General features: G+C 49.3%; 1 protein-coding gene across 1 annotated transcript; it reads left to right on the top strand.

Annotated features, from left to right (window-relative positions):
• Positions 1–649: 649 nt before the first annotated feature.
• On the top strand, positions 650–23,548 carry timm10b (translocase of inner mitochondrial membrane 10 homolog B (yeast)). Its single transcript, XM_067985549.1, has 3 exons — positions 650–726; positions 8,419–8,514; positions 22,688–23,548. The coding sequence occupies exons 1-3, from the start codon at positions 691–693 to the stop codon at positions 22,958–22,960; spliced, it is 405 nt and encodes a 134-aa protein (XP_067841650.1). The 5' UTR covers positions 650–690; the 3' UTR covers positions 22,961–23,548.
• The last annotated feature ends 1,390 nt before the right edge of the window (positions 23,549–24,938 follow it).

A 24,938-nucleotide genomic window follows, 5' to 3' on the forward strand; every position in this document is an offset into this window, starting at 1 on the left:
TCACTCTCCTCCCCCTCACTCTCCTCCCCCCTCACACTCCCTCACTCTCCTCCCCCCTCACACTCCCTCACTCTCCTCCCCCCTCACTCTCTCCTCCCCCCTCACTCCCCCCTCACTCTCTCCTCCCCCCTCACTCTCTCCCCCTCACTCTCCTCCCCCTCACTCTCCTCCCCCCTCACACTCCCTCACTCTCCTCCCCCCTCACACTCCCTCACTCTCCTCCCCCCTCACACTCCCTCACTCTCCTCCCCCTCACACTCCCTCACTCCCCCCTCACTCTCTCCCTCACTCCCCCCTCACTCTCTCCCTCACTCCCCCCTCACTCTCTCCCTCACTCCCCCCTCACTCTCTCCCCCCTCACTCTCTCCCTCACTCCCCCCTCACTCTCTCCCTCACTCCCCCCTCACTCTCTCCTACCCCTCACTCTCTCTCCTCCCCCCATTCCCTTACCGGCCGGGTTTCGGGCGGTGAGTGTCCGGTGTCCGGAGGCGGTGCGGGCGGTGAGTGTCCGGTGTCCGGAGGCGGTGCGGGCGGTGAGTGTCCGGTGTCCGGAGGCGGTGCGGGCGGTCAGTCAGTGTCCGGTGTCCGAGTCTCCGGGAGCTGCACCGGGCCCGCCGCCAGGAAGTGACGCCATCCATTCACCTGTCAGCGCGGGTAACCCGGAAACCGCGGGCCAAAGGTCACCGCAACATGGCGGCGGCGGAGCCTCAGGGTCAACTCAGGAACGTGAGTGAATTCAGGAGGGAGTGAGGAGAGGGGAGGGGGAGTGAGGAGAGGGGAGGGGGAGTGAGGAGAGGGGAGGGGGAGTGAGGAGAGGGGAGGGGGAGTGAGGAGAGGGGAGGGGGAGTGAGGAGGGGGGAGTGAGGAGAGGGGAGTGAGGAGAGGAGAGGAGAGGGGGAGTGAGGAGGGGGGAGTGAGGAGAGGGGAGTGAGGAGAGGAGAGGAGAGGGGGAGTGAGGAGAGGGGGGAGAGGAGTGGGAGTGAGGAGAGGGGAGAGGAGAGGGAGTGAGGAGAGGGGGAGGGAGTGAGGAGAGTGGAGTGGGGGTGAGAGGGAGTGGGAGTGAGGAGAGTGGAGTGGGGGTGAGAGGGAGTGAGGGGGGGAGGTGGGAGGGAGTGAGGGGAGGAGGGAGTGAGGGGAGGAGGGAGTGAGGGGAGGAGGGAGTGAGGGGAGGAGGGAGTGAGGGGAGGAGGGGGGAGGTGGGAGTGAGGGGAGGAGGGGGGAGGTGGGAGGGAGTGAGGGGAGGTGGGAGGGAGGAGGGAGTGAGGGAGGAGGGAGTGAGGGAGTGAGGGAGGAGGGAGTGAGGGAGGAGGGAGTGAGGGAGGAGGGAGTGAGGGAGGAGGGAGTGAGGGAGGAGGGAGTGAGGGGAGGAGGGAGGGAGGGGAGTGGGGGGGTGGTTCGCTTGACCGCAGTTTGTGCCTCCAATCCCCGCTGTTCTATTTCGAGTCGATCCGGTTCCCTGAGGCGAGCGAGAAAACTCAACCCTCCCCCCCGCTCCCTCCAACCTCCTCCGGGTATCATTCTAGTAAACCTGCGCTGCACTCCCTCCAAGGCCAATATGTCCTTCTGAAGGTGCGGTGCCCAGAACTGCTCACAGTACTCCAGGTGCGGTCTAACCAGGGTTTTGTATAGCTGCAGCATAACTTCTGCCCCCTTGTACTCCAGTCCTCCAGATATAAAGGCCAGCATTCCATTTGCCTTATTGATTATTTTCTGAACCCGTTCATGACACTTCAATGATCTATGTACCTGAACCCCTAAGTCCCTTTGGACATCCACTGTTTTTAACTTTTTACCATTTAGAAAGTACCCTGTTCGATCCTTTTTTGATCCAAAGTGGATGACCTCACACTTGCCTACATTGAATTCCATTTGCCACAGTTTTGCCCAATCATTTAACCTATTAATCTCTCTCTCTAATTTTATGCTTCCATCTACACTGCTTACAATGCCACCAATCTTTGTGTCATCGGCAAACTTGGATATGTGGCTCTCTATCCCGTCATCTAAGTCGTTAATAAATACAGTGAATAGTTGAGGCCCCAACACAGATCCCTGTGGGACTCCACTAGTCACATCCTACCAATTTGAGTACCTGCCCTTCATCCCTACTCTCCGTCTCCTGCCCTTCAGCTAATTTCCTAATCAGATCAATAATTTGCCCTCAATTCCATGAACTTTAACTCATAGTCTCTTATGTGGGACTTTATCGAATGCCTTCTGGAAGTCCATATAAATAACATTCATTGACATTCCCCTGTCCACTACTTCAGTCACCTCTGCAAAAAATTGAATCAGGTTTGTCAGGCACGACCTACCTTTCACAAATCCATGCTGGCTCTCTCTAATCCGCTGAACATTTCAAGGTGTTCAGTCACTCTAGCCTTAATTATAGAATCTAGTAATTTCCCAACAACAGATGTTAGACTAACTGGTCGATAATTCCCTGGTTTCCCTCTCTCACCTTTCTTAAATAGCGGAGTGATGTGCAATTTTCCACTTTAAAGGAACAGTTCCTGAATCGAGAGAACTTTGGAAGATTATAGTTGGGGCATCTACAATGTGCTCACCTACTTCCTGTAAACCCCTGGGATGGAAACCATCTGGTCCCGGGGATTTGTCACTCTTTAGTGCCATTATTTTCTTCATAACTGTTAATTTGCTTATGTTAATTATGGTGAGTTCCCGTCCCTGATTCAAAATGAGTTTCCTTGAGGTGTCCGACATGTTACCCTCTTCCCCTACTGTAAATACTGACACAAAGTAATTATTGTCGACCATTTCCTTATTTTCATTTAGGTATTAGGTGGGATCAGATTAAGAGAGGTCTAAGACTGGTTTACAGTGCATGTGTGTGAACGCACGAAGTGTAGTAAACAAGGTCGGTGAGCTTCAGGCGCAAATAGCCACATGGGAATATGATGTCGTGGCGATAATGGAGACCTGGCTCAAAAAAGGGCAGGATTGGGTACTAAATATTCCTGGATACAAGGTGTTCAGGAAAAATAGGGAAGGGAATAAAGGAGAAGGGGGTGGCAGTATTGATTAAGGAGAATATTGCAGTGCTGGAGAGAGAGGATGTCCTGGAGGGGTCAAGGACAGAATCTGTTTGGTTAGAGTTAAGAAACAATAGAGGTGCCATTACACTACTGGGTGTATTCTATAGACCACCAACTAGTGGGAAGGATATAGAGGAGCAAATTTGCAGGGAAATTACAGAGAGGTGCAAGAGCCACAGAGTAGTGATAACTGGGGGACTTCAATTATCCTAATATAGACTGGGGTAGTAATAATATAAGGGGCAAAGAGGGGGAGGAATTTTTGAAGTGTGTTCAGGAGAACTTTCTTGACCAGTACGTGTCTGGCCCGACGAGGAAGGAGGCATTGCTGGATCTGGTTCTGGGGAATGAGGCGGGCCAAGTGGAGCAAGTGTCAGTGGTGGAACATTTAGGGAGCAGCGATCATAGTATCATAAGGTTTAGATTAATTATGGAAAAGGACATGGACCACTCTAAAGTAAAAATACTCAATTGGAGGAGGGCCAATTTCAGTGGGATGAGAACAGATCTGGCCCGGGTAAATTGGAATCAAAGATTGGCAGGTAAAACTGTAATCTAACAATGGGCGGCCTTTAAGGAGGACGTGGTTCGGGTACAGTCTAGGTACATTCCCACGAGGGGGAAAGGTAGGGCAACTAAAGCCAGAGCTCCCTGGATGACAAAAGAGATAGAGAGTAAGATGAAGCAGAAAAAAGGGGCATATGACAGATGTCAGGTTGATATCACAAGTGAGAACCAGGCAGAATATAGAAAGTTCAGAGGGGAAGTGAAAAAGGAAATAAGAGGGGCAAAGGGAGAGTATGAGAATAGACTGGCGGCCAACATAAAAGGAATCCACAAGTCTTCTACAGGCAGTAAACAGGTAGTAAGAGGAGGGGTGGGGCCAATTAGGGACCAAAAATGAGACCTACTCATGGAGGCAGAGGGCATGGCTGAGGTACTAAATGAGTACTTTGCATCTGTCTTTACCAAGGAAGAAGATGCTGCCAGTGTCTCAGTAAAAGAGGAGGCAGTTGAGAAACTGGATGGGCTAAAAATTGATAAAGAGGAGGTACTAGAAAGGCTAGCTGTACTTAAAGTAGATAAGTCACCCGGTCCGGATGGGATGCATCCTAGGTTGCTGAGGGAAGTAAGGGTGGAAATTGCAGAGGTTCTGGCCATAATCTTCCAAACATCCGTAGATACGGGGGGTGGTGCCAGAGGACTGGAGAATTGCAAATGTTACACCCTTGTTCAAAAAGGGTGTAAGGATAAACCCAGCAACTACAGGCCAGTCAGTTTAACCTCAGTGGTGGGGAAACTTTTAGAAACGATAATCTGGGACAAAATTAACAGTCACTTGGACGAGTGTGGATTGATTAGGGAAAGTCAGCACCAATTTGTTAAAGGCAAATCGTGTTCAACGAACTTGATTGAGTTTTTTGATTTATTTAAAAAGGGTAGTAGGCAGAAGGCTGGAAATTATAGACCAGTTAGCCGAACATCTGTGGTGGGTAAAATTTTGGAGTCTATTATTAAGGAGACAGTAGCGGAACATTTGGATAAACATAATTTAATAGGACAAAGTCAGCATGGCTTTACGAAGGGGAAGTCATGTCTGACAAATTTGCTTGAGTTCTTTGAGGACATAACGTACAGGGTGGATAAAGGGGAACCAGTGGACGTAGTGTATTTCGACTTCCAGAAGGCATTCGACAAGGTGCCACATAAAAGATTATTGCTCAAGATAAAGAATCACTGGATTGGGGGTAATATTCTGGCACGGGTGGAGGATTGGTTATCTAACAGGAAGCAGAGAGTTGGGATAAATGGTACATTCTCGGACTGGCAACCAGTAGCCAGTGGTGTTCCGCAGGGGTCGGTGCTGGGTCCCCAACTCTTTACAATCTATATTAACGATTTGGAGGAGGGGACCAAGTGCAACATATCAAAGTTTGCAGATGATACAAAGATGGGAGGGAAGGTGGAGAGTGAGGAGGACATAAAAAACCTACAAGGGGATATAGACAGGCTGGGTGAGTGGGCGGAGATTTGGCAGATGCAATACAATATTGGAAAATGTGAGGTAATGCACTTTGGCAGGAAAAATCAGAGAGCAAGTTATTATCTTAATGGCGAGAAACTGGAAAGTACTGCAGTACAAAGGGATCTGGGGGTCCTAGTGCAAGAAAATCAAAAAGTTAGTATGCAGGTGCAGCAGGTGATCAAGAAGGCCAATGGAATGTTGGCTTTTATTGCTCGGGGGATAGAATATAAAAACAGGGAGGTATTGCTGCAGTTATATAAGGTATTGGTGAGACCGCACCTGGAATACTGCATACAGTTTTGGTGTCCATACTTAAGAAAAGACATACTTGCTCTCGAGGCAGTACAAAGAAGGTTCACTCGGTTAATCCCGGGGATGAGGGGGTGGACATATGAGGAGAGGTTGAGTAGATTGGGACTCTACTCATTGGAGTTCAGAAGAATGAGAGGCGATCTTATTGAAACATATAAGATTGTGAAGGGTCTTGATCGGGTGGATGCGGTAAGGATGTTCCCAAGGATGGGTGAAACTAGAACTAGGGGGCATAATCTTAGAATAAGGGGCTGCTCTTTCAAAACTGAGATGAGGGGAAACTTCTTCACTCAGAGGGTGGTAGGTCTGTGGAATTTGCTGCCCCAGGAAGCTGTGGAAGCTACATCATTAAATAAATTTAAAACAGAAATAGACAGTTTCCTAGAAGTAAAGGGAATTAGGGGTTACGGGGAGCGGGCAGGAAATTGGACATGAATTTAGATTTGAGGTTAGGACCAGATCAGCCATGATCTTATTAAATGGCGGAGCAGGCTCGAGGGGCCGATTGGCCTACTCCTGCTCCTATTTCTTATGAAACAGAGAGGGTCGATGAGGGTAATGCAGTTGACGTGGTGTATATGGACTTCCAAAAGGCGTTTGATAGGGTGCCCCATAATGGGCTTGTCAGCAAAGTTGAAGCCCATGGAATAAAAGGCGGCAGTGGCAGCACGGATCCAGAATTGGCTCAGTAACAGGAAACAGAGAGTAGTGGTGAACGGTTGTTTTTTGGACTAGAAGGAGTGATACAGTGATGTTCCCCTGGGTCAGTAATCATAGAAACATAGAAAATAGGAGCAGGAGTAGGCCATTTGGCCCTTCGAGCCTGCTCCACCATTCAATATGATCATGGCTGATCCTCCATCTGAATACCATATTCCCGCGCTCTCCCCATACCCCTTGATGCCTTTTGTGTCTAGAAACACTGCTTTTCTTGATATATATTAATGACTTGGACTTGGGTGTACAGGGCACAATTTCAAAATTTGCAGATGACACAAAACTTGGAAGTGTAGTGAACAGTGAGGAGGATAGTGATAGACTTCAAGAGGATATAGACAGGCTGGTGGCATGGGTGGACACATGGCAGATAAAAATTAACGCAGAAATATGTTAAGTGATACATTTTGGTAGGAAAAACGAGGAGAGGCAATATAAACTAAAGGGCACAATTCTAAGAGGGGTGCAGGAACAGAGGGATCTGGGGGTATATGTACACAAATCGTTGAAGGTGGCAGAGCAGGTTGAGAAAGCGGTTAAAAAAGCATACGGGATCCTGGGCTTTATAAATAGAGGCATGGAGTACAAAAGCAAGGAAGTCATGTTGAACCTTTATAAAACACTGGTTTGGCCACAACTGGAGTATTGTGTCCAATTCTGGGCACTGCACTTTAGCAAGGATGTGAAGGCCTTAGAGAGGGTGCAGAAGAGATTTACTGGAATGATTCCAGGGATGAGGGACTTCAGTTACGTGGATAGACTGAAGAAGCTGGGGTTGTTCTCCTTGGAACAGAGACGGTTGCGAGGAGATTTGATCGAGGTATTCAAAATCATGAAGGGTCTGGACAGAGTAGATAGAGAGAAACTGTTCCCATTGGCAGAAGGGTCAAGAACCAGAGGACAGAGATTTAAGGTGATTGGCAAAAGAACCAAAGGTGTCTTACTGCAATTATACAGGGCCTTGGTGAGACCACATCTGGAGTATTGTGTGCAGTTTTGGTCTCCTTATCTGAGGAAGGATGTCCTTGCCATGGGGGGAGTGCAACAAAGGTTTACCAGACTGATTCCTGGGAAGGCGGGACTGACGTATGAGGAGAGATTGGGTCGACTAGGCCTATATTCACTAGAGTTTAGAAGAATGAGAGGTGATCTCATTGAAACATATAAAATTCTAACAGGACTGGACAGACTAGATGCAGGGAGGATGTTCCCGATGGCTGGGGAGTCCAGAACCAGGGGTCACAGTCTCAGGATACGAGGTAGGCCATTTAGAACCGAGATGAGGAGAAATTTCTTCACTCAGAGGGTGGTGAACCTGTGGAATTCTCTACCACAGAAGGCAGTGGAGGCCAAGTCATTAGATGTTTTCAAGAAGGAGATGGATATATTTCTTAATGCTAAAGGGATCAAGGGATATGGGGAAAAAGCGGGAACAGGGTACTGAGTTAGACGATCAGCCATGATCATATTGAATGGCGGAGCAGGGCCGAATGGCCTACTCTTGCTCCTATTTTCTATGTTTTCTATGTTTGACATGAGGAAAAGATTTTTTTTAAACAGCGAGTGGTTAGGATCTGGAATGCACTGCCCGAGGGGGTGGTGGAGGCAGATTCAATCATGGCCTTCAAAAGGGAACTGGATAAGTACATGAAAGAAAAAAATTTGCAGGGCTACGGGGATAGGGCGGGGGAGTGGGACTAGCTGGATTGCTCTTACATGGAGCCGGCACGGACTCGATGGGCTGCATGGCCTCCTTCCGTGCTGTAAGCATTCAAAAAAATTCAATTTACAATATCACCATTATCAGTTTTTAAGGGGCCCACATTGCTCTTGACCATCCTCTTTTATTGTTAAAATGTTTAAATTATTAACATTTTTTGTTGATTTTGATGCCCCTTTTTGTCGCTCTCACTATCTGATCTGTCACCCTTTGCTGTTCTTTGCATCTCCCAGTTGCCAGGATCTGTGCTAGTTTTTGCATTTTGTATGGTTTATCTTTTAGTTTTATCTTGTCCCTTAACTCTTGTCGTCCATGGCTGTTTTTTTTGGCAAGTAGAGCTCTTGCCCCTTCGGGGTATAAACTGGTTCTGTATCAGGTTAAATTCTTTTTTGAACAACTCCCACTGATCATCTGTCTTTTTAACCCATTAACAGATTTGCCCAGTTTACTGTGGACAGTCTCTGTCTCATCCCATTGTAGTCGACCTTGCCTAAATTTAGGATTTTGCTGTCACTTTTTTACTGGGACTGGTTTTTACCTTCAGTTTTTGCTGTAACTTTGTGCTGACTGTTTCTTGTTATTTTCAGCTGCGGGATTTCCTGCTTGTTTACAACAAGATGACAGAGAGCTGCTTTAACAAGTGTGTTACTAACCTCAACTATAGGACTGTCACCATGGACGAGGTAAGAACACTTAACAACCCTGTGGATCACCTAGTGTGATACTGAACCTCGTACACCAGGAGTGGATCACTTAGTGTGATACTGAACCTCGTACACCAGGAGTGGATCACTTAGTGTGATACTGAACCTCGTACACCAGGAGTGGATCACTTAGTGTGATACTGAACCTCGTACACCAGGAGTGGATCACTTAGTGTGATACTGAACCTCGTACACCAGGAGTGGATCACTTAGTGTGATACTGAACCTCGTACACCAGGAGTGGATCACTTAGTGTGATACTGAACCTCGTACACCAGGAGTGGATCACTTAGTGTGATACTGAACCTCATACACCAGGAGTGGATCACTTAGTGTGATACTGAACCTCGTACACCAGGAGTGGATCACTTAGTGTGATACTGAACCTCGTACACCAGGAGTGGATCACTTAGTGTGATACTGAACCTCGTACACCAGGAGTGGATCACTTAGTGTGATACTGAACCTCATACACCAGGAGTGGATCACTTAGTGTGATACTAAACCTCATACACCAGGAGTGGATCACTTAGAGTGATACTGAACCTCGTACACCAGGAGTGGATCACTTAGTGTGATACTAAACCACATATACACCAGGAGTGGATCACTTAGAGTGATACTGAACCTCATACACCAGGAGTGGATCACTTAGAGTGATACTGAACCATATACACCAGGAGTGGATCACTTAGTGTGATACTAAACCTCATACACCAGGAGTGGATCACTTAGAGTGATACTGAACCATATACACCAGGAGTGGATCACTCAGTGTGATACTGAACCTCATACGCCAGGGGTGGATCACTTAGTGTGATACTGAACCTCGTACACCAGGAGTGGATCACTTAGTGTGATACTGAACCTCATACACCAGGAGTGGATCACTTAGTGTGATACTGAACCTCGTACACCAGGAGTGGATCACTTAGTGTGATACTGAACCTCATACACCAGGAGTGGATCACTTAGAGTGATACTGAACCATATACACCAGGAGTGGATCACTTAGTGTGATACTAAACCTCATATACCAGGAGTGGATCACTTAGAGTGATACTGAACCATATACACCAGGAGTGGATCACTTAGTGTGATACTGAACCACATATACCAAGAGTGGATCACCTAGTGTGGTACTGAACCACATACACCAGGAGTGGATCACTTAGTGTGATACTGAACCTGGTACACCAGGAATGGATCACTTAGTGTGATACTGAACCTCGTACACCAGGAGTGGATCACTTAATGTGATACTGAACCACATATACCAGGAGTGGATCACTTAGTGTGATACTGAACCACATATACCAGGAGTGGATCACTTAGTGTGATACTAAACCTCATACACCAGGAGTGGATCACTTAGTGTGATAATGCACCACATATACCAGGAGTGGATCACTTAGTGTGATAATGCACCACATATACCAGGAGTGGATCACCTAGTGTGATACTGAACCTCATACACCAGGAGTGGATCACTTAGTGTGATACTGAACCTCGTACACCAGGAGTGGATCACTTAGTGTGATACTGAACCTCATACACCAGGAGTGGATCACTTAGTGTGACACTGAACCATATACACCAGGAGTGGATCACTTAGTGTGATACTGAACCACGTACACCAGGAGTGGATCACTTAGTGTGATACTGAACCTCATACACCAGGAGTGGATCACTTAGTGTGATACTGAACCACATATACCAGGAGTGGATCACTTAGTGTGATAATGCACCACATATACCAGGAGTGGATCACTTAGTGTGATACTGAACCACGTACACCAGGAATGGATCACTTAGTGTGATACTGAACCTCGTACACCAGGAGTGGATCACTTAGTGTGATACTGAACCACATATACCAGGAGTGGATCACTTAGTGTGATAATGCACCACATATACCAGGAGTGGATCACTTAGTGTGATACTGAACCTCGTACACCAGGAGTGGATCACTTAGTGTGATACTGGACCTTGTACCCCAGGAGTGGATCACTTAGTGTGATACTGAACCTCATTCACCAGGAGTGGATCACTTAGTGTTACACTGAACCGTGTACCCCAGGAGTGGATCACTTAGTGTGATACTGAACCTCGTACACCAGGAGTGGATCACTTAGTGTGATACTGAACCTCGTACACCAGGAGTGGATCACTTAGTGTGATACTGAACCTCGTACACCAGGAGTGGATCACTTAGAGTGATACTGAACCTCATACACCAGGAGTGGATCACTTAGTGTGATACTGAACCTCGTACACCAGGGGTGGATCACTTAGTGTGATACTGAACCTCGTACACCAGGAGTGGATCACTTAGTGTGATACTGAACCTCGTACACCAGGAGTGGATCACTTAGTGTGATACTGAACCTCATACACCAGGAGTGGATCACTTAGTGTGATACTAAACCTCATACACCAGGAGTGGATCACTTAGAGTGATACTAAACCTCATACACCAGGAGTGGATCACTTAGAGTGATACTGAACCATATACACCAGGAGTGGATCACTTAGTGTGATACTAAACCTCATACACCAGGAGTGGATCACTTAGAGTGATACTGAACCATATACACCAGGAGTGGATCACTCAGTGTGATACTGAACCTCATACACCAGGAGTGGATCACTCAGTGTGATACTGAACCTCGTACACCAGGAGTGGATCACTTAGTGTGATACTGAACCTCATACACCAGGAGTGGATCACTTAGTGTGATACTGAACCTCATACACCAGGAGTGGATCACTTAGTGTGATACTGAACCTCGTACACCAGGAGTGGATCACTTAGAGTGATACTAAACCTCATACACCAGGAGTGGATCACTTAGAGTGATACTGAACCATATACACCAGGAGTGGATCACTTAGTGTGATACTGAACCTCGTACACCAGGAGTGGATCACTTAGTGTGATACTGAACCATATACACCAGGAGTGGATCACTTAGTGTGATACTGAACCATATATACCAGGAGTGGATCACTTGGTGTGATACTGAACCATATACACCAGGAGTGGATCACTTAGTGTGATACTGCACCGCATACACCAGGAGTGGATCACTTTGTGTGATACGGAACCTCATACACCAGGAGTGGATCACTTAGTGTGATACTGAACCACATACACCAAGAGTGGATCACCTAGTGTGATACTGAACCACATACACCAGGAGTGGATCACTTAGTGTGATACTGAACCTCATACACCAGGAGTGGATCACTTAGTGTGATACTGAACCATATACACCAGGAGTGGATCACTTAGTGTGATACTGAACCATATACACCAGGAGTGGATCACTTAGTGTGATACTGAACCATATACACCAGGAGTGGATCACTTAGTGTGATACTGAACCTCGTACACCAGGAGTGGATCACTTAGTGTGATAATGAACCTCATACACCAGGAGTGGATCACTTAGTGTGACACTGAACCATATACACCAGGAGTGGATCACTTAGTGTGATACTGAACCTCGTACACCAGGAGTGGATCACTTAGTGTGATACTGAACCACATATACCAGGAGTGGATCACTTAGTGTGATACTGAACCACATATACCAGGAGTGGATCACTTAGTGTGATACTGAACCACGTACACCAGGAGTGGATCACTTAGTGTGATACTGAACCTCGTACACCAGGAGTGGATCACTTAGTGTGATACTGAACCACATATACCAGGAGTGGATCACTTAGTGTGATAATGCACCACATATACCAGGAGTGGATCACTTAGTGTGATACTGAACCTCGTACACCAGGAGTGGATCACTTAGTGTGATACTGGACCTTGTACCCCAGGAGTGGATCACTTAGTGTGATACTGAACCTCATTCACCAGGAGTGGATCACTTAGTGTTACACTGAACTGTGTACCCCAGGAGTGGATCACTTAGTGTGATACTGAACCTCGTACACCAGGAGTGGATCACTTAGTGTGATACTGAACCTCGTACACCAGGAGTGGATCACTTAGTGTGATACTGAACCATATACACCAGGAGTGGATCACTTAGTGTGATACTGAACCTCGTACACCAGGAGTGGATCACTTGGTGTGATACTGAACCATATACACCAGGAGTGGATCACTTAGTGTGATACTGAACCACATACACCAAGAGTGGATCACTTAGTGTGATACTGAACCTCATACACCAGGAGTGGATCACTTAGTGTGATACTGAACCACATATACACCAGGAGTGGATCACTTAGAGTGATACTGAACCTTGTACACCAGGAGTGGATCACCTAGTGTGATACTGAACCTCGTACACCAGGAGTGGATCACTTAGTGTGATACTGAACCACATATACCAAGAGTGGATCACCTAGTGTGATACTGAACCACATACACCAGGAGTGGATCACTTAGTGTGATACTGAACCACATATACACCAGGAGTGGATCACTTAGAGTGATACTGAACCTTGTACACCAGGAGTGGATCACTTAGTGTGATACTGAACCACATACACCAGGGCATTCTGGAGGGGGAAGGTGAACAGCCAGTAGTCGTGGTCCATATTGGTACCAACGACATAGGTTAAAAAAAGGGATGAGGTCCTGCAAGGTGAATTGAAGGAGTTAGGAGATAAATTAAAAAGCAGGACTTCAAAGGTAGTGATCTCAGGATTACTACCAGTGCCACATGCTGGTGAGTATAGGAACAGGAGAATAGACAGGATCAATGCGTGGCTGCAGGGATGGTGTAGGAGGGAGGGATTTAGATTCCTGGGACATTGGGACCGGTTCTGGGGAAGGTGGGACCTGTACAAGCGGGACGGGTTACACCCGAGCAGGACCGGGACCAATGTCCTCGCGGGGGTGTTTGCTAGTGCTGTTGGGGAAGGTTTAAACTAGAGTGGCAGGGGGATGGGAACCTGAGCGGGGAGTCAGAAGGGAATAAAGTTGAGAGCAGCAAGAGAGGGGAAGTCCCAGGGGAAATCTACAATACAAATAGTACAAACAGTTGTTCAAGAACAAGTGAAAGGGAAAAGCGTAGAGCAGCGGAAAGAAAGTGTACTTTAGGCACCACAGATAAAGTAAAAACTAGAAGGTGCAAGGCGATTAACCCAGCATCAAAGCTGAAGGTCAGGCTCGGGTGTGTGGCCCAACTAAGAGTTCTATATACAAATGCACGGAGTATAAGGAATAAATTAAATGAACCACAGGTACATATTCAAATTGGAGGGTATGACATGATAGCTATTACTGAGACATGGCTGCAGGATGGTCAGGACTGGGAACTAAATATACCGGGTTATAAGGTCTACAGGAGAGATAGGGAAAATGGAAGAGGGGGAGGAGTAGCCTTAGTGATTAGAGATGAAATCACTTCAATGATAAAGGGGGATATAACGAGAGGTAAGCAGCCAAGAGAGACCTTATGGGTTGAATTGAGAAATAGGAAAGGATCTAAGGCTATAGTGGGAGTTGTGTATAGGAGCCCTGGCAGCAGCTCTGAAGTGCTAGATTGTATAAATGCAGAGATTAGACAAGCGTGTAAGAAAGGCATAGTGGTCTTAATGGGGGACTTTAACCTTCACATAGATTGGGAAAAGCAGACTAGCAACTGTCAGAAAGGTAGTGAATTTCTTGAGTGTGTCCGGGATAGTTTTCTACAGCAGTATGTCCTGGAGGCAACAAGGGGGCAAACCATACTAGATTTAGTAATGAGTAATGAATCAGATTTAGTTAAGAGCTTAACTGTGCGTGAACATCTATCCAATAGCGATCATAACATGATCGAGTTCAATGTAGTGTTTGAAAGGGAAAAAAGTGAATCAGCTGCTAAGATTCTAGACTTGGGTAAGGCCGACTTCAATGGGATGAGACAGAGACTGTCCACAGTAAACTGGGCAAATCTGTTAATGGGTAAAACGACTGATGATCAGTGGGAAATGTTTAAAGAAACATTTAACGTGATACAGAATCGGTTTATACCCCTGAGGGGCAAGAACTCTACTTGCCAAAAAAAACAGCCATGGACAACTAAAGAGGTAAGGGACAGTATAAGACATAAGGAAAGGGCATACAAAAAGGCAAAAAATGGCACAGATCCTGGTGAATGGGAAAGATACAAAGATCAACAAAGGGTCACAAAACAGATAGTAAGAGCTACAAAAAGAGAGTATGAAAAGAAACTCGCAACGGATATCAAAACCAATACAAGAACTTTTATAGTGATATGAGGAAAAAGAGGTTGGTCAGGAGCAGTGTTGGCCCCTGAACACCTCGAGAATTTTCAGTTAATCAGAGAGAGCCAGCATGGATTTGTGAAAGGTAGGTCGTGCCTGACAAACCTGATTGCATTTTTTGAAGAGGTGACTAAAGTAGTGGACAGGGGAATGTCAATGGATGTTATTTCTATGGACTTCCAGAAGGCATTTGATAAGGTCCCACATAAGAGACTGTTAGCTAAGATGGAAGCCCATGGAATCGAGGGAAAAGTACGGACTTGGTTAGGAAGTTGGCTGAGCGAAAGGCGACAGAGAGTAGGGATAATGGGAAGGTACTCTCATTGGCAGGATGTGACTAGTGGAGTCCCGCAGGGATCTGTCTTGGGGCCTCAATTATTCACAATATTTATTAACGACTTAGATGAAGGCATAGAAAGTCTCATATCTAAGTTTGCCGATGACACAAAGATTGGTGGCATTGTAAGCAGTATAGATGAAAATATAGGACAAAGTCAGCATGGCTTTACGAAGGGGAAGTCATGTCTGACAAATTTGCTTGAGTTCTTTGAGGACATAACGTGCAGGGTGGATAAAGGGGAACCAGTGGACGTAGTGTATTTAGACTTCCAGAAGGCATTCGACAAGGTGCCACATAAAAGATTATTGCTCAAGATAAAGAATCACTGGATTGGGGGTAATATTCTGGCATGGGTGGAGGATTGGTTATCTAACAGGAAGCAGAGAGTTGGGATAAATGGTTCATTCTCGGACTGGCAACCTGTAGCCAGTGGTGTTCCGCAGGGGTCGGTGCTGGGTCCCCAACTCTTTACAATCTATATTAACGATTTGGAGGAGGGGACCGAGTGTAACATATCAAAGTTTGCAGATGATACAAAGATGGGAAGGAAAGTAGAGAGTGAGGAGGCCATAAAAAACCTACAAGGGGATATAGACAGGCTGGGTGAGTGGGCAGAGATTTGGCAGATGCAATACAATATTGGAAAATGTGAGGTTATGCACTTTGGCAGGAAAAATCAGAGAGCAAGTTATTATCTTAATGGCGTGAAACTGGAAAGTACTGCAGTACAAAGGGATCTGGGGGTCCTAGTGCAAGAAAATCAAAAAGTTAGTATGCAGGTGCAGCAGGTGATCAAGAAGGCCAACGGAATGTTGGCTTTTATTGCTCGGGGGATAGAATATAAAAACAGGGAGGTATTGCTGCAGTTATATAAGGTATTGGTGAGACCGCACCTGGAATACTGCATACAGTTTTGGTGTCCATACTTAAGAAAAGACATACTTGCTCTCGAGGCAGTACAAAGAAGGTTCACTCGGTTAATCCCGGGGATGAGGGGGCGGACATATGAGGAGAGGTTGAGTAGATTGGGACTCTACTCATTGGAGTTCAGAAGAATGAGAGGCGATCTTATTGAAACATATAAGATTGTGAAGGGGCTTGATCGGGTGGATGCAGTAAGGATGTTCCCAAGGATGGGTGAAACTAGAACTAGGGGGCATAATCTTAGAATAAGGGGCTGCTGCTTCAAAACTGAGATGAGGAGAAACTTCTTCACTCAGAGGGTGGTAGGTCTGTGGAATTTGCTGCCCCAGGAAGCTGTGGAAGCTACATCATTAGATAAATTTAAAACGGAAATAGACAGTTTCATGGAAGTAAAGGGAATTAGGGGTTACGGGGAGCGGGCAGGAAATTGGACATGAAGCTGAGTTCGGATCGGTCAAGGCCCTGTGGGTGGCGGAGAGGGCCCAGGGGCTATGTGGCCGGGTCCTGCTCCTACTTCTTGTGTTCTTCAGATTTGAGATTAGGATCAGATCAGCCATGATCTTATTGAATGGCGGAGCAGGCTCGAGGGGCCGATTGGCCTACTCCTGCTCCTATTTCTTATGTTCTTATGATATAATTATCAGGACAGAATGTTCAGGCAGGGGCTCTTCTCTCTAGAAAAGAGAAGTCTGAGGGGTGACCTGATCGAGGTCTTTAAGATTATGAAAGGGTTTGATAGGGTAGACGTGGAGAAGATGTTTCCACTTGCGGGGGAGACCAGAACTAGGGACCATAAATATAAGATCGTCACTAATAAATCCAATAGGGAATTCAGGAGAAACTTCTTTACCCAGAGAGTGGTGAGAATGTGGAACTCACTCCCACAAGGAGTAGTTGAGGTGAATAGTGTGGATACATTTAAGGGGAAGCTGGATAAACACACGAGGGAGAAAGGAATAGAAGGATATGGTGATAGGGTGAGATGGAGTCGGGAGGGAGGAGGCTCGTGTGGAGCATAAACACCGGGATAGACCAGTTGGGCCGAATGGCCTGTTTCTGTGCTGTAGTTTCGATGTAACGCGATATAACAGTGTGAGGCCTCCTTATTCCTCCTACCAAAATCACCACCTCTCACTTATCTATATTGAAATTCATTTTCCAATTTGTAAGTTTATTAATCCTCTTGCCTTTTGACGCGTTTATTTATATGTAATAGTCTCTCTGCTATCTCCTCCCTCGCTTCTTTTAATATTCACAGATACAATCCATCTGGACCAGGGGTTTATCCTCTCTAAGTTTGATCAGTTTAACAATTACCTCCTCTCCCCGCCCCCCCCCCCCCCCCCCCATTTCTATCTTAATTGTCTTCATGCTATTTTTCAATCGCTTTTTCTAATGTCCTGCCCACCCTGTTAGTCTCTCTGGGAATTACTGAGGCAAAGTCATTATTCAATATTTCTGCCATTTCACTGTCATTACCTGTGAGTTTATCGTGTGTATCCCCTGGTGGCCCGATCCCTATCCCTATCCCTATCCTGATTTTCCTTTTATTATTTATGTGTCTGTGGAATACTTGACGATTTCCTTTAATTTTGTAATTCCTCTTTCCTTTCCTAATTATTTTTTTGACTTCTTTCCCAACCTCATCATATTCCATTTGGACATCCTCTCCTTTATTGTCTATATTCTTGGTATTTGCCTCTTTCTTCAGTTTCAATTTTGCCCTTATCTCTTTACTCATCCATGGTGTGTCATTATTGGCCAGTTTGTTCTTGCTTTTCAGAGGAATATATTTCTCCTGGACTCTATTGATCACCATTTTAAATATTTCCCACTGCTGTTCTATTTCTTTGTCAATTGCCCAGATGTTCCCCTACGCTCACATCTCTTATCTGCTCTGGTTCATTACCCATTACTAGACCCAGCACTGATTCCTCTCTTGTTGGGCTCCTCAAATACTGGGTAAGAAAGGAGTCCAGTACACGCTATAAAAACTCCATACCCTTTTCTCAGTGCTGACCCTCCGACAGTGCGGCGCTCCCTCAGTACTGACCCTCCGACAGTGCGGCGCTCCCTCAGTACTGACCCTCCGACAGTGCGGCGCTCCCTCAGTACTGACCCTCCGACAGTGCGGCTCTCCCTCAGTAATGACCCTCCGACAGTGCGGCGCTCCCTCAGTACTGACCCTCCGACAGTGCGGCGCTCCCTCAGTACTGACCCTCCGACAGTGCGGCGCTCCCTCAGTACTGACCCTCCGACAGTGCGGCGCTCCCTCAGTACTGACCCTCCGACAGTGCGGCCCTCCCTCAGTACTGACCCTCCGACAGTGCGGCGCTCCCTCAGTACTGACCCTCCGACAGTGCGGCGCTCCCTCAGTACTGACCCTCCGACAGTGCGGCGCTCCCTCAGTACTGACCCTCCGACAGTGCGGCGCTCCCTCAGTACTGACCCTCCGACAGTGCGGCGCTCCCTCAGGACTGACCCTCCGACAGTGCGGCGCTCCCTCAGTACTGACCCTCCGACAGTGCGGCGCTCCCTCAGTACTGACCCTCCGACAGTGCGGCGCTCCCTCAGTACTGACCCTCCGACAGTGCGGGACTCCCTCAGGACTGACCCTCCGACAGTGCGGGACTCCCTCAGGACTGACACTCCGACAGTGCAGGACTCCCTCAGTACTGACCCTCCGACAGTGCGGCGCTCCCTCAGTACTGACCCTCCGACAGTGCGGCGCTCCCTCAGTACTGACCCTCCGACAGTGCGGCGCTCCCTCAGTACTGACCCTCCGACAGTGCGGCGCTCCCTCAGTACTGACCCTCCGACAGTGCGGCGCTCCCTCAGTACTGACCCTCCGACAGTGCGGCGCTCCCTCAGTACTGACCCTCCGACAGTGCGGGACTCCCTCAGGACTGACCCTCCGACAGTGCGGGACTCCCTCAGGACTGACACTCCGACAGTGCGGGACTCCCTCAGTACTGACCCTCCGACAGTGCGGCGCTCCCTCAGTACTGACCCTCCGACAGTGCGGCGCTCCCTCAGTACTGACCCTCCGACAGTGCGGCGCTCCCTCAGTACTGACCCTCCGACAGTGCGGCGCTCCCTCAGTACTGACCCTCCGACAGTGCGGCGCTCCCTCAGTACTGACCCTCCGACAGTGCGGCGCTCCCTCAGTACTGACCCTCCGACAGTGCGGCGCTCCCTCAGTACTGACCCTCCGACAGTGCGGCGCTCCCTCAGTACTGACCCTCCGACAGTGCAGGACTCCCTCAGGACTGACCCTCCGACAGTGCAGGACTCCCTCAGGACTGACCCTCCGACAGTGCAGGACTCCCTCAGGACTGACCCTCCGACAGTGCAGGACTCCCTCACTACTGACCCTCCGACAGTGCGGCGCTCCCTCAGTACTGACCCTCCGACAGTGCGGCGCTCCCTCAGTACTGACCCTCCGACAGTGCGGCGCTCCCTCAGTACTGACCCTCCGACAGTGCGGCGCTCCCTCAGTACTGACCCTCCGACAGTGCGGCCCTCCGACAGTGCGGCGCTCCCTCAGTACTGACCCTCCCACAGTGCAGGACTCCCTCAGGACTGACCCTCCGACAGTGCGGCGCTCCCTCAGTACTGACCCTCCGAGAGTGCGGCGCTCCCTCAGTACTGACCCTCCGAGAGTGCGGCGCTCCCTCAGTACTGACCCTCCGAGAGTGCAGCGCTCCCTCAGTACTGACCCTCCGAGAGTGCAGCGCTCCCTCAGTACTGACCCTCCGAGAGTGCAGCGCTCCCTCAGTACTGAACCTCCGAGAGTGCAGCGCTCCATCAGTAGTGACCCTCCGAGAGTGCAGCGCTCCCTCAGTACTGACCCTCCGACAGTGCGGCGCTCCCTCAGTACTGAACCTCCGACAGTGCGGCGCTCCCTCAGTACTGAACCTCCGACAGTGCAGCACTCCCTCAGTACTGACCCTCCGACAGTGCGGCGCTCCCTCAGTACTGAACCTCCGACAGTGCAGCACTCCCTCAGTACTGAACCTCCGACAGTGCGGCGCTCCCTCAGTACTGAACCTCCGACAGTGCGGCGCTCCCTCAGTACTGACCCTCCGACAGTGCGGCGCTCCCTCAGTACTGACCCTCCGACAGTGCGGCCCTCCGACAGTGCGGCGCTCCCTCAGTACTGACCCTCCCACAGTGCAGGACTCCCTCAGGACTGACCCTCCGACAGTGCGGCGCTCCCTCAGTACTGACCCTCCGAGAGTGCGGCGCTCCCTCAGTACTGACCCTCCGAGAGTGCGGCGCTCCCTCAGTACTGACCCTCCGAGAGTGCGGCGCTCCCTCAGTACTGACCCTCCGAGAGTGCAGCGCTCCCTCAGTACTGACCCTCCGAGAGTGCAGCGCTCCCTCAGTACTGAACCTCCGACAGTGCAGCACTCCCTCAGTACTGACCCTCCGAGAGTGCAGCGCTCCATCAGTACTGACCCTCCGAGAGTGCAGCGCTCCCTCAGTACTGACCCTCCGACAGTGCGGCGCTCCCTCAGTACTGACCCTCCGACAGTGCGGCGCTCCCTCAGTACTGAACCTCCGACAGTGCAGCACTCCCTCAGTACTGAACCTCCGACAGTGCGGCGCTCCCTCAGTACTGAACCTCCGACAGTGCAGCACTCCCTCAGTACTGACCCTCCGACAGTGCGGCGTTCCCTCAGTACTGAACCTCCGACAGTGCAGCACTCCCTCAGTACTGAACCTCCGACAGTGCGGCGCTCCCTCAGTACTGAACCTCCGACAGTGCAGCACTCCCTCAGTACTGACCCTCCGACAGTGCGGCGCTCCCTCAGTACTGACCCTCCGACAGTGCGGCGCTCCCTCAGTACTGAACCTCCGACAGTGCAGCACTCCCTCAGTACTGAACCTCCGACAGTGCGGCGCTCCCTCAGTACTGACCCTCCGACAGTGCAGCACTCCCTCAGTACTGACCCTCCGACAGTGCGGCGCTCCCTCAGTACTGACCCTCCGACAGTGCAGCGCTCCCTCAGTACTGACCCTCCGACAGTGCAGCGCTCCCTCAGTACTGACCCTCCGACAGTGCAGCGCTCCCTCAGTACTGACCCTCCGACAGTGCGGCGCTCCCTCAGTACTGACCCTCCGACAGTGCGGCGCTCCCTCAGTACTGACCCTCCGACAGTGCGGCGCTCCCTCAGTACTGACCCTCCGACAGTGCGGCGCTCCCTCAGTACTGACCCTCCGACAGTGCGGCGCTCCCTCAGTACTTACCCTCCGACAGTGCAGCGCTCCCTCAGTACTGACCCTCCGACAGTGCGGCGCTCCCTCAGTACTGCACTGGGAGTGTCGGCCTGGATTTTATGCTCAAGTCTCCAGAGTGGGACTTGAAATCAGGACCTTCTGACTTGGAGGCTGCCCACTCTGAAGACCAGGGAGTTCTCCCATTGTCCTGGCCAACATTCCTCCCTCGACCAACATGAGAAGCAGCAGATTGTCCGGGCATGAGTCTCATTGGTGTTTGAGGGAGTCGCTGGCGCACAATGTGGGGCTGGGTTTGTCCAACAATAGTGACTACACTCGAAGCAATGTGCGTTGTATGTGAAGCTTTCGGGCTGATTTCCGAGAGTTGGAGTGAGGCTTCCACGGGCTCGAAGTGACCGGCCGAGGGAAGCACCGCCCTCCGACCCGTTCTCTGGGACTCCGGTCTCGTGCAACGCAGGGATACCTGCAGACAGAGAGGGTGTGGGTATTAAAGGAAATACACTTTCCCTCACATTTTCTCCTCTCCCCTCTTCTGAAAGCAGTGACCCTGCACTGGGGTACAGGCTCTGCAGCTCTCCAGTACCCCACCAAGTGACAGTGAGTGTCGGCACAATATTCAACTGTGGAGGGCATCACCGCAGAGCCTGACCATGTCCACACTCTACATCTGCACACACACTTTCCAGCAGGTGGTGATCAGGAGCTGGTTTACATCTCCCTAACCCTGGGGCACTGAGGCCAACTGGTGCACGGTTGGGGACGGAACTGGGACCGTCTCTCGGTGAGAGTAAGACTCAGTACCACGCCGGGCGACACATTTACTGGACAGTCAGGAATGTCTGGAGCACGGAGCCCGGGATTGTCCGGAGCCCGGGATTGTCCGGAGCCCGGGATTGTCCGGAGCCCGGGATTGTCCGGATCCCGGAGCCCGGGATTGTCCGGAGCCCGGGATTGTCCGGAGCCCGGGATTGTCCGGAGCCCGGAGCCCGGGATTGTCCGGAGCCCGGGATTGTCCGGAGCCCGGAGCCCGGGATTGTCCAGAGCCCGGGATTGTCCGGAGCCCGGGATTGTCCGGAGCCCGGGATTGTCCGGAGCCCGGAGCCCGGGATTGTCCGGAGCCCGGGATTGTCCGGAGCCCGGAGCCCGGGATTGTCCGGAGCCCGGGATTGTCCGGAGCCCGGGATTGTCCGGAGCCCGGGATTGTCCGGAGCCCGGAGCCCGGGATTGTCCGGAGCCCGGGATTGTCCGGAGCCCGGGATTGTCCGGAGCCCAGAGCCCGGGATTGTCTTCTATCTGTTGTACAGAATCATGCGTTTCTGCCAGGTTAGTGGGTGGGGAGCCCACATTATAACACAACATGCGCTCTGGGACGTGTTTTAATGATCTGATTCCTCTCTCCAGGAGAGCTGCGTAAACAGCTGTGCAGGGAAACTGATTCGCACCAACCACCGACTGATGGATGCCTACGTCCAGCTCATGCCCACCATTGTTCAGAAACGAATCTCTGACTACGAGTCGAAAGCGGCCGAGGTTGCACAGAAGTCGTTGGAGGAGCTGCCAGCAGGGACCAAGGGGCCAAGCGACGCTCCTGACGGAATGACGGGGACCCCGGAGAATCCCGTCATCATCGATCCCCCGAGTCAGACTGTGACAGGGTCTTCAGACAGAAGTTAACTGGGAAATGCCTGGATCCTGGGTCAGGCTCGCTGTAACTCACCAACGTGTGTGTTGAGTCTGTCAGCACCTCTTACTCTCACCGTCTCCCCTGGTTGTCCTCTGCAGATGTTGCGAGTGTTCTCCCACACCCCCAAACCAAACAAACAGAATCAGCGTTAACTGTACGGGGTGACGCATATTACTGACTATCCGAAAACAGAGCACAGGTGTTTCACCACATGTCCCAGACACTCGGAGCAGTCAGTTTGTGTTAACAGAGGCTGGGGTCGTGGGTTCACAACTGGAACAGTGCAGGAATGAGGAGTCTAAAGTGAATGATTCTACTTTGAAGTTACAGGTGGGATCCTTGTCGAGTGACAGAAGGAGTAAGTTCAACTCTGGGATGCAATTTAAGCAACATATTCACGGCCGTGTAGTTCAGAATATTTCTGTTTTTTTATAACCTAAGCTCACAAGATTCCGCTGTTTGTTCAGGATTGTGTTGTGTCCCTCACCCCCATGTTAAATGTAACCCCCAACCCGGAGGAGTGACGAGCCTCTGCTCCCTGTCTCCCCCTGCAGCTCAGCAATAAGATTGGAAATGTACTGCTCTGTGTCTGTCATTCTGTGGGAACGTGCACACTCTGAGCCACCACATCACCCTCTCCTTCTCTGAGTAATACTGGACATGGACCTTGCTTTAATATATCCGCCTGCCCAGCGTACGTTTCTAGCTGAGTCAGGGATGGTGTTTGGGGAACCAGTTTGAATGCGTTGAGGTTCTGTTTTGCGATTTGTTTCACTCAGTAATGCTGCCTGTTAGCGTGCTGAGCTGGCAGGCAAAGCATTGAGCACCGGGTTAACTGAGGCGTCTGATAACTAGTGAAAGTTTTTAAAGCTTTGGAATATTTCGTTGAAAATTAAAACAGTTTCTGCATCCCTTTGATCCATTGCTACAGTGCAGAACTGGCTGGAACAGGCACAGGAAGTGGGTTTCAGCCATGCAAGGTCTTTTATTTACATGTGTGAGGTGATGTATATACACACACTGGTATATACCTATACAAAAACAGACATGTATACACACTGGTATATACCTATACAAAAACAGACATGTATACACACTGGTATATACCTATACAAAAACAGACATGTATACACACTGGTATATACCTATACAAAAACAGACATGTATACACACTGGTATATACCTATACAAAAACAGACATGTATACACACTGGTATATACCTATACAAAAACGGATATATACAAATAACGGTATATATCTATACAAAAACGGATACGTACACATACTGATATATACGTAGTATCATAATATGTTACAGCACAGAAGGAGGCATTTCAACCCATCATGCCTGTGCCGGCTCTTTGAAAGAACTATCTAATTAGTCCCACTCCCCCGCTCTTTCCCCATAGTCGTGCATAATTTTTCCCTTCAAGTATTTATCCAATTCCCTTTTGAAAGTTATTATTGAATCTGCTTCCACCGCCCTTTCAGGCAGCGCGTTCCAGATCAGAACAACTCACTGCGTAAAAAAAAATATTTCCTCATCTCCCCTCTGATTCTTTTGCCGATCACCTTAAATCCGTGTCCTCTGGTTACCGACCCTCCTGCCACTGGAAACAGTTTCTCCTTATTTACTCTATCAAAACCGTTCATGATTTTGAACACCTCAATTAAATCTCCCCTTAACCTTCTCTGTTCTAAGGAGAACAACCCCAGCTTCTCCAGTCTCCCCACATAACTGAAGTCCCTCATCCCTGGAATCATTCCAGTAAATCTCCTCTGCACCCTCTCTAAGGCCTTCACATCCTTCCTAAAGTGCGGTGCCCAGAATTGGACACAATACTCCAGCTCAGGCCTAACCCGTGTTTTATAAAGGTTTAGCATAACTTCCTTGCTTTTGTATTCGATGCCTCTATTAATAAAGCCCAGGATCCCATTTGCTTTTTTAACAGCCTTCTCAACTTGTC

The sequence above is a fragment of the Heptranchias perlo genome, chromosome 6, assembly GCF_035084215.1.
Source record: "Heptranchias perlo isolate sHepPer1 chromosome 6, sHepPer1.hap1, whole genome shotgun sequence".
Lineage (NCBI taxonomy): Eukaryota > Metazoa > Chordata > Chondrichthyes > Hexanchiformes > Hexanchidae > Heptranchias > Heptranchias perlo.

What these genes read in the sequence shown, in the direction of transcription:
- timm10b (XM_067985549.1), top strand. Translation starts at nt 691, where the DNA reads ATGGCGGCGGCGGAGCCTCAGGGTCAACTCAGGAAC. An exon ending in CTCAGGGTCAACTCAGGAAC is followed by an intron (nt 727 to 8,418) that starts GTGAGTGAATTC and finishes TGTTATTTTCAG; the next exon opens with CTGCGGGATTTCCTGCTTGT. An exon ending in GGACTGTCACCATGGACGAG is followed by an intron (nt 8,515 to 22,687) that starts GTAAGAACACTT and finishes TCCTCTCTCCAG; the next exon opens with GAGAGCTGCGTAAACAGCTG.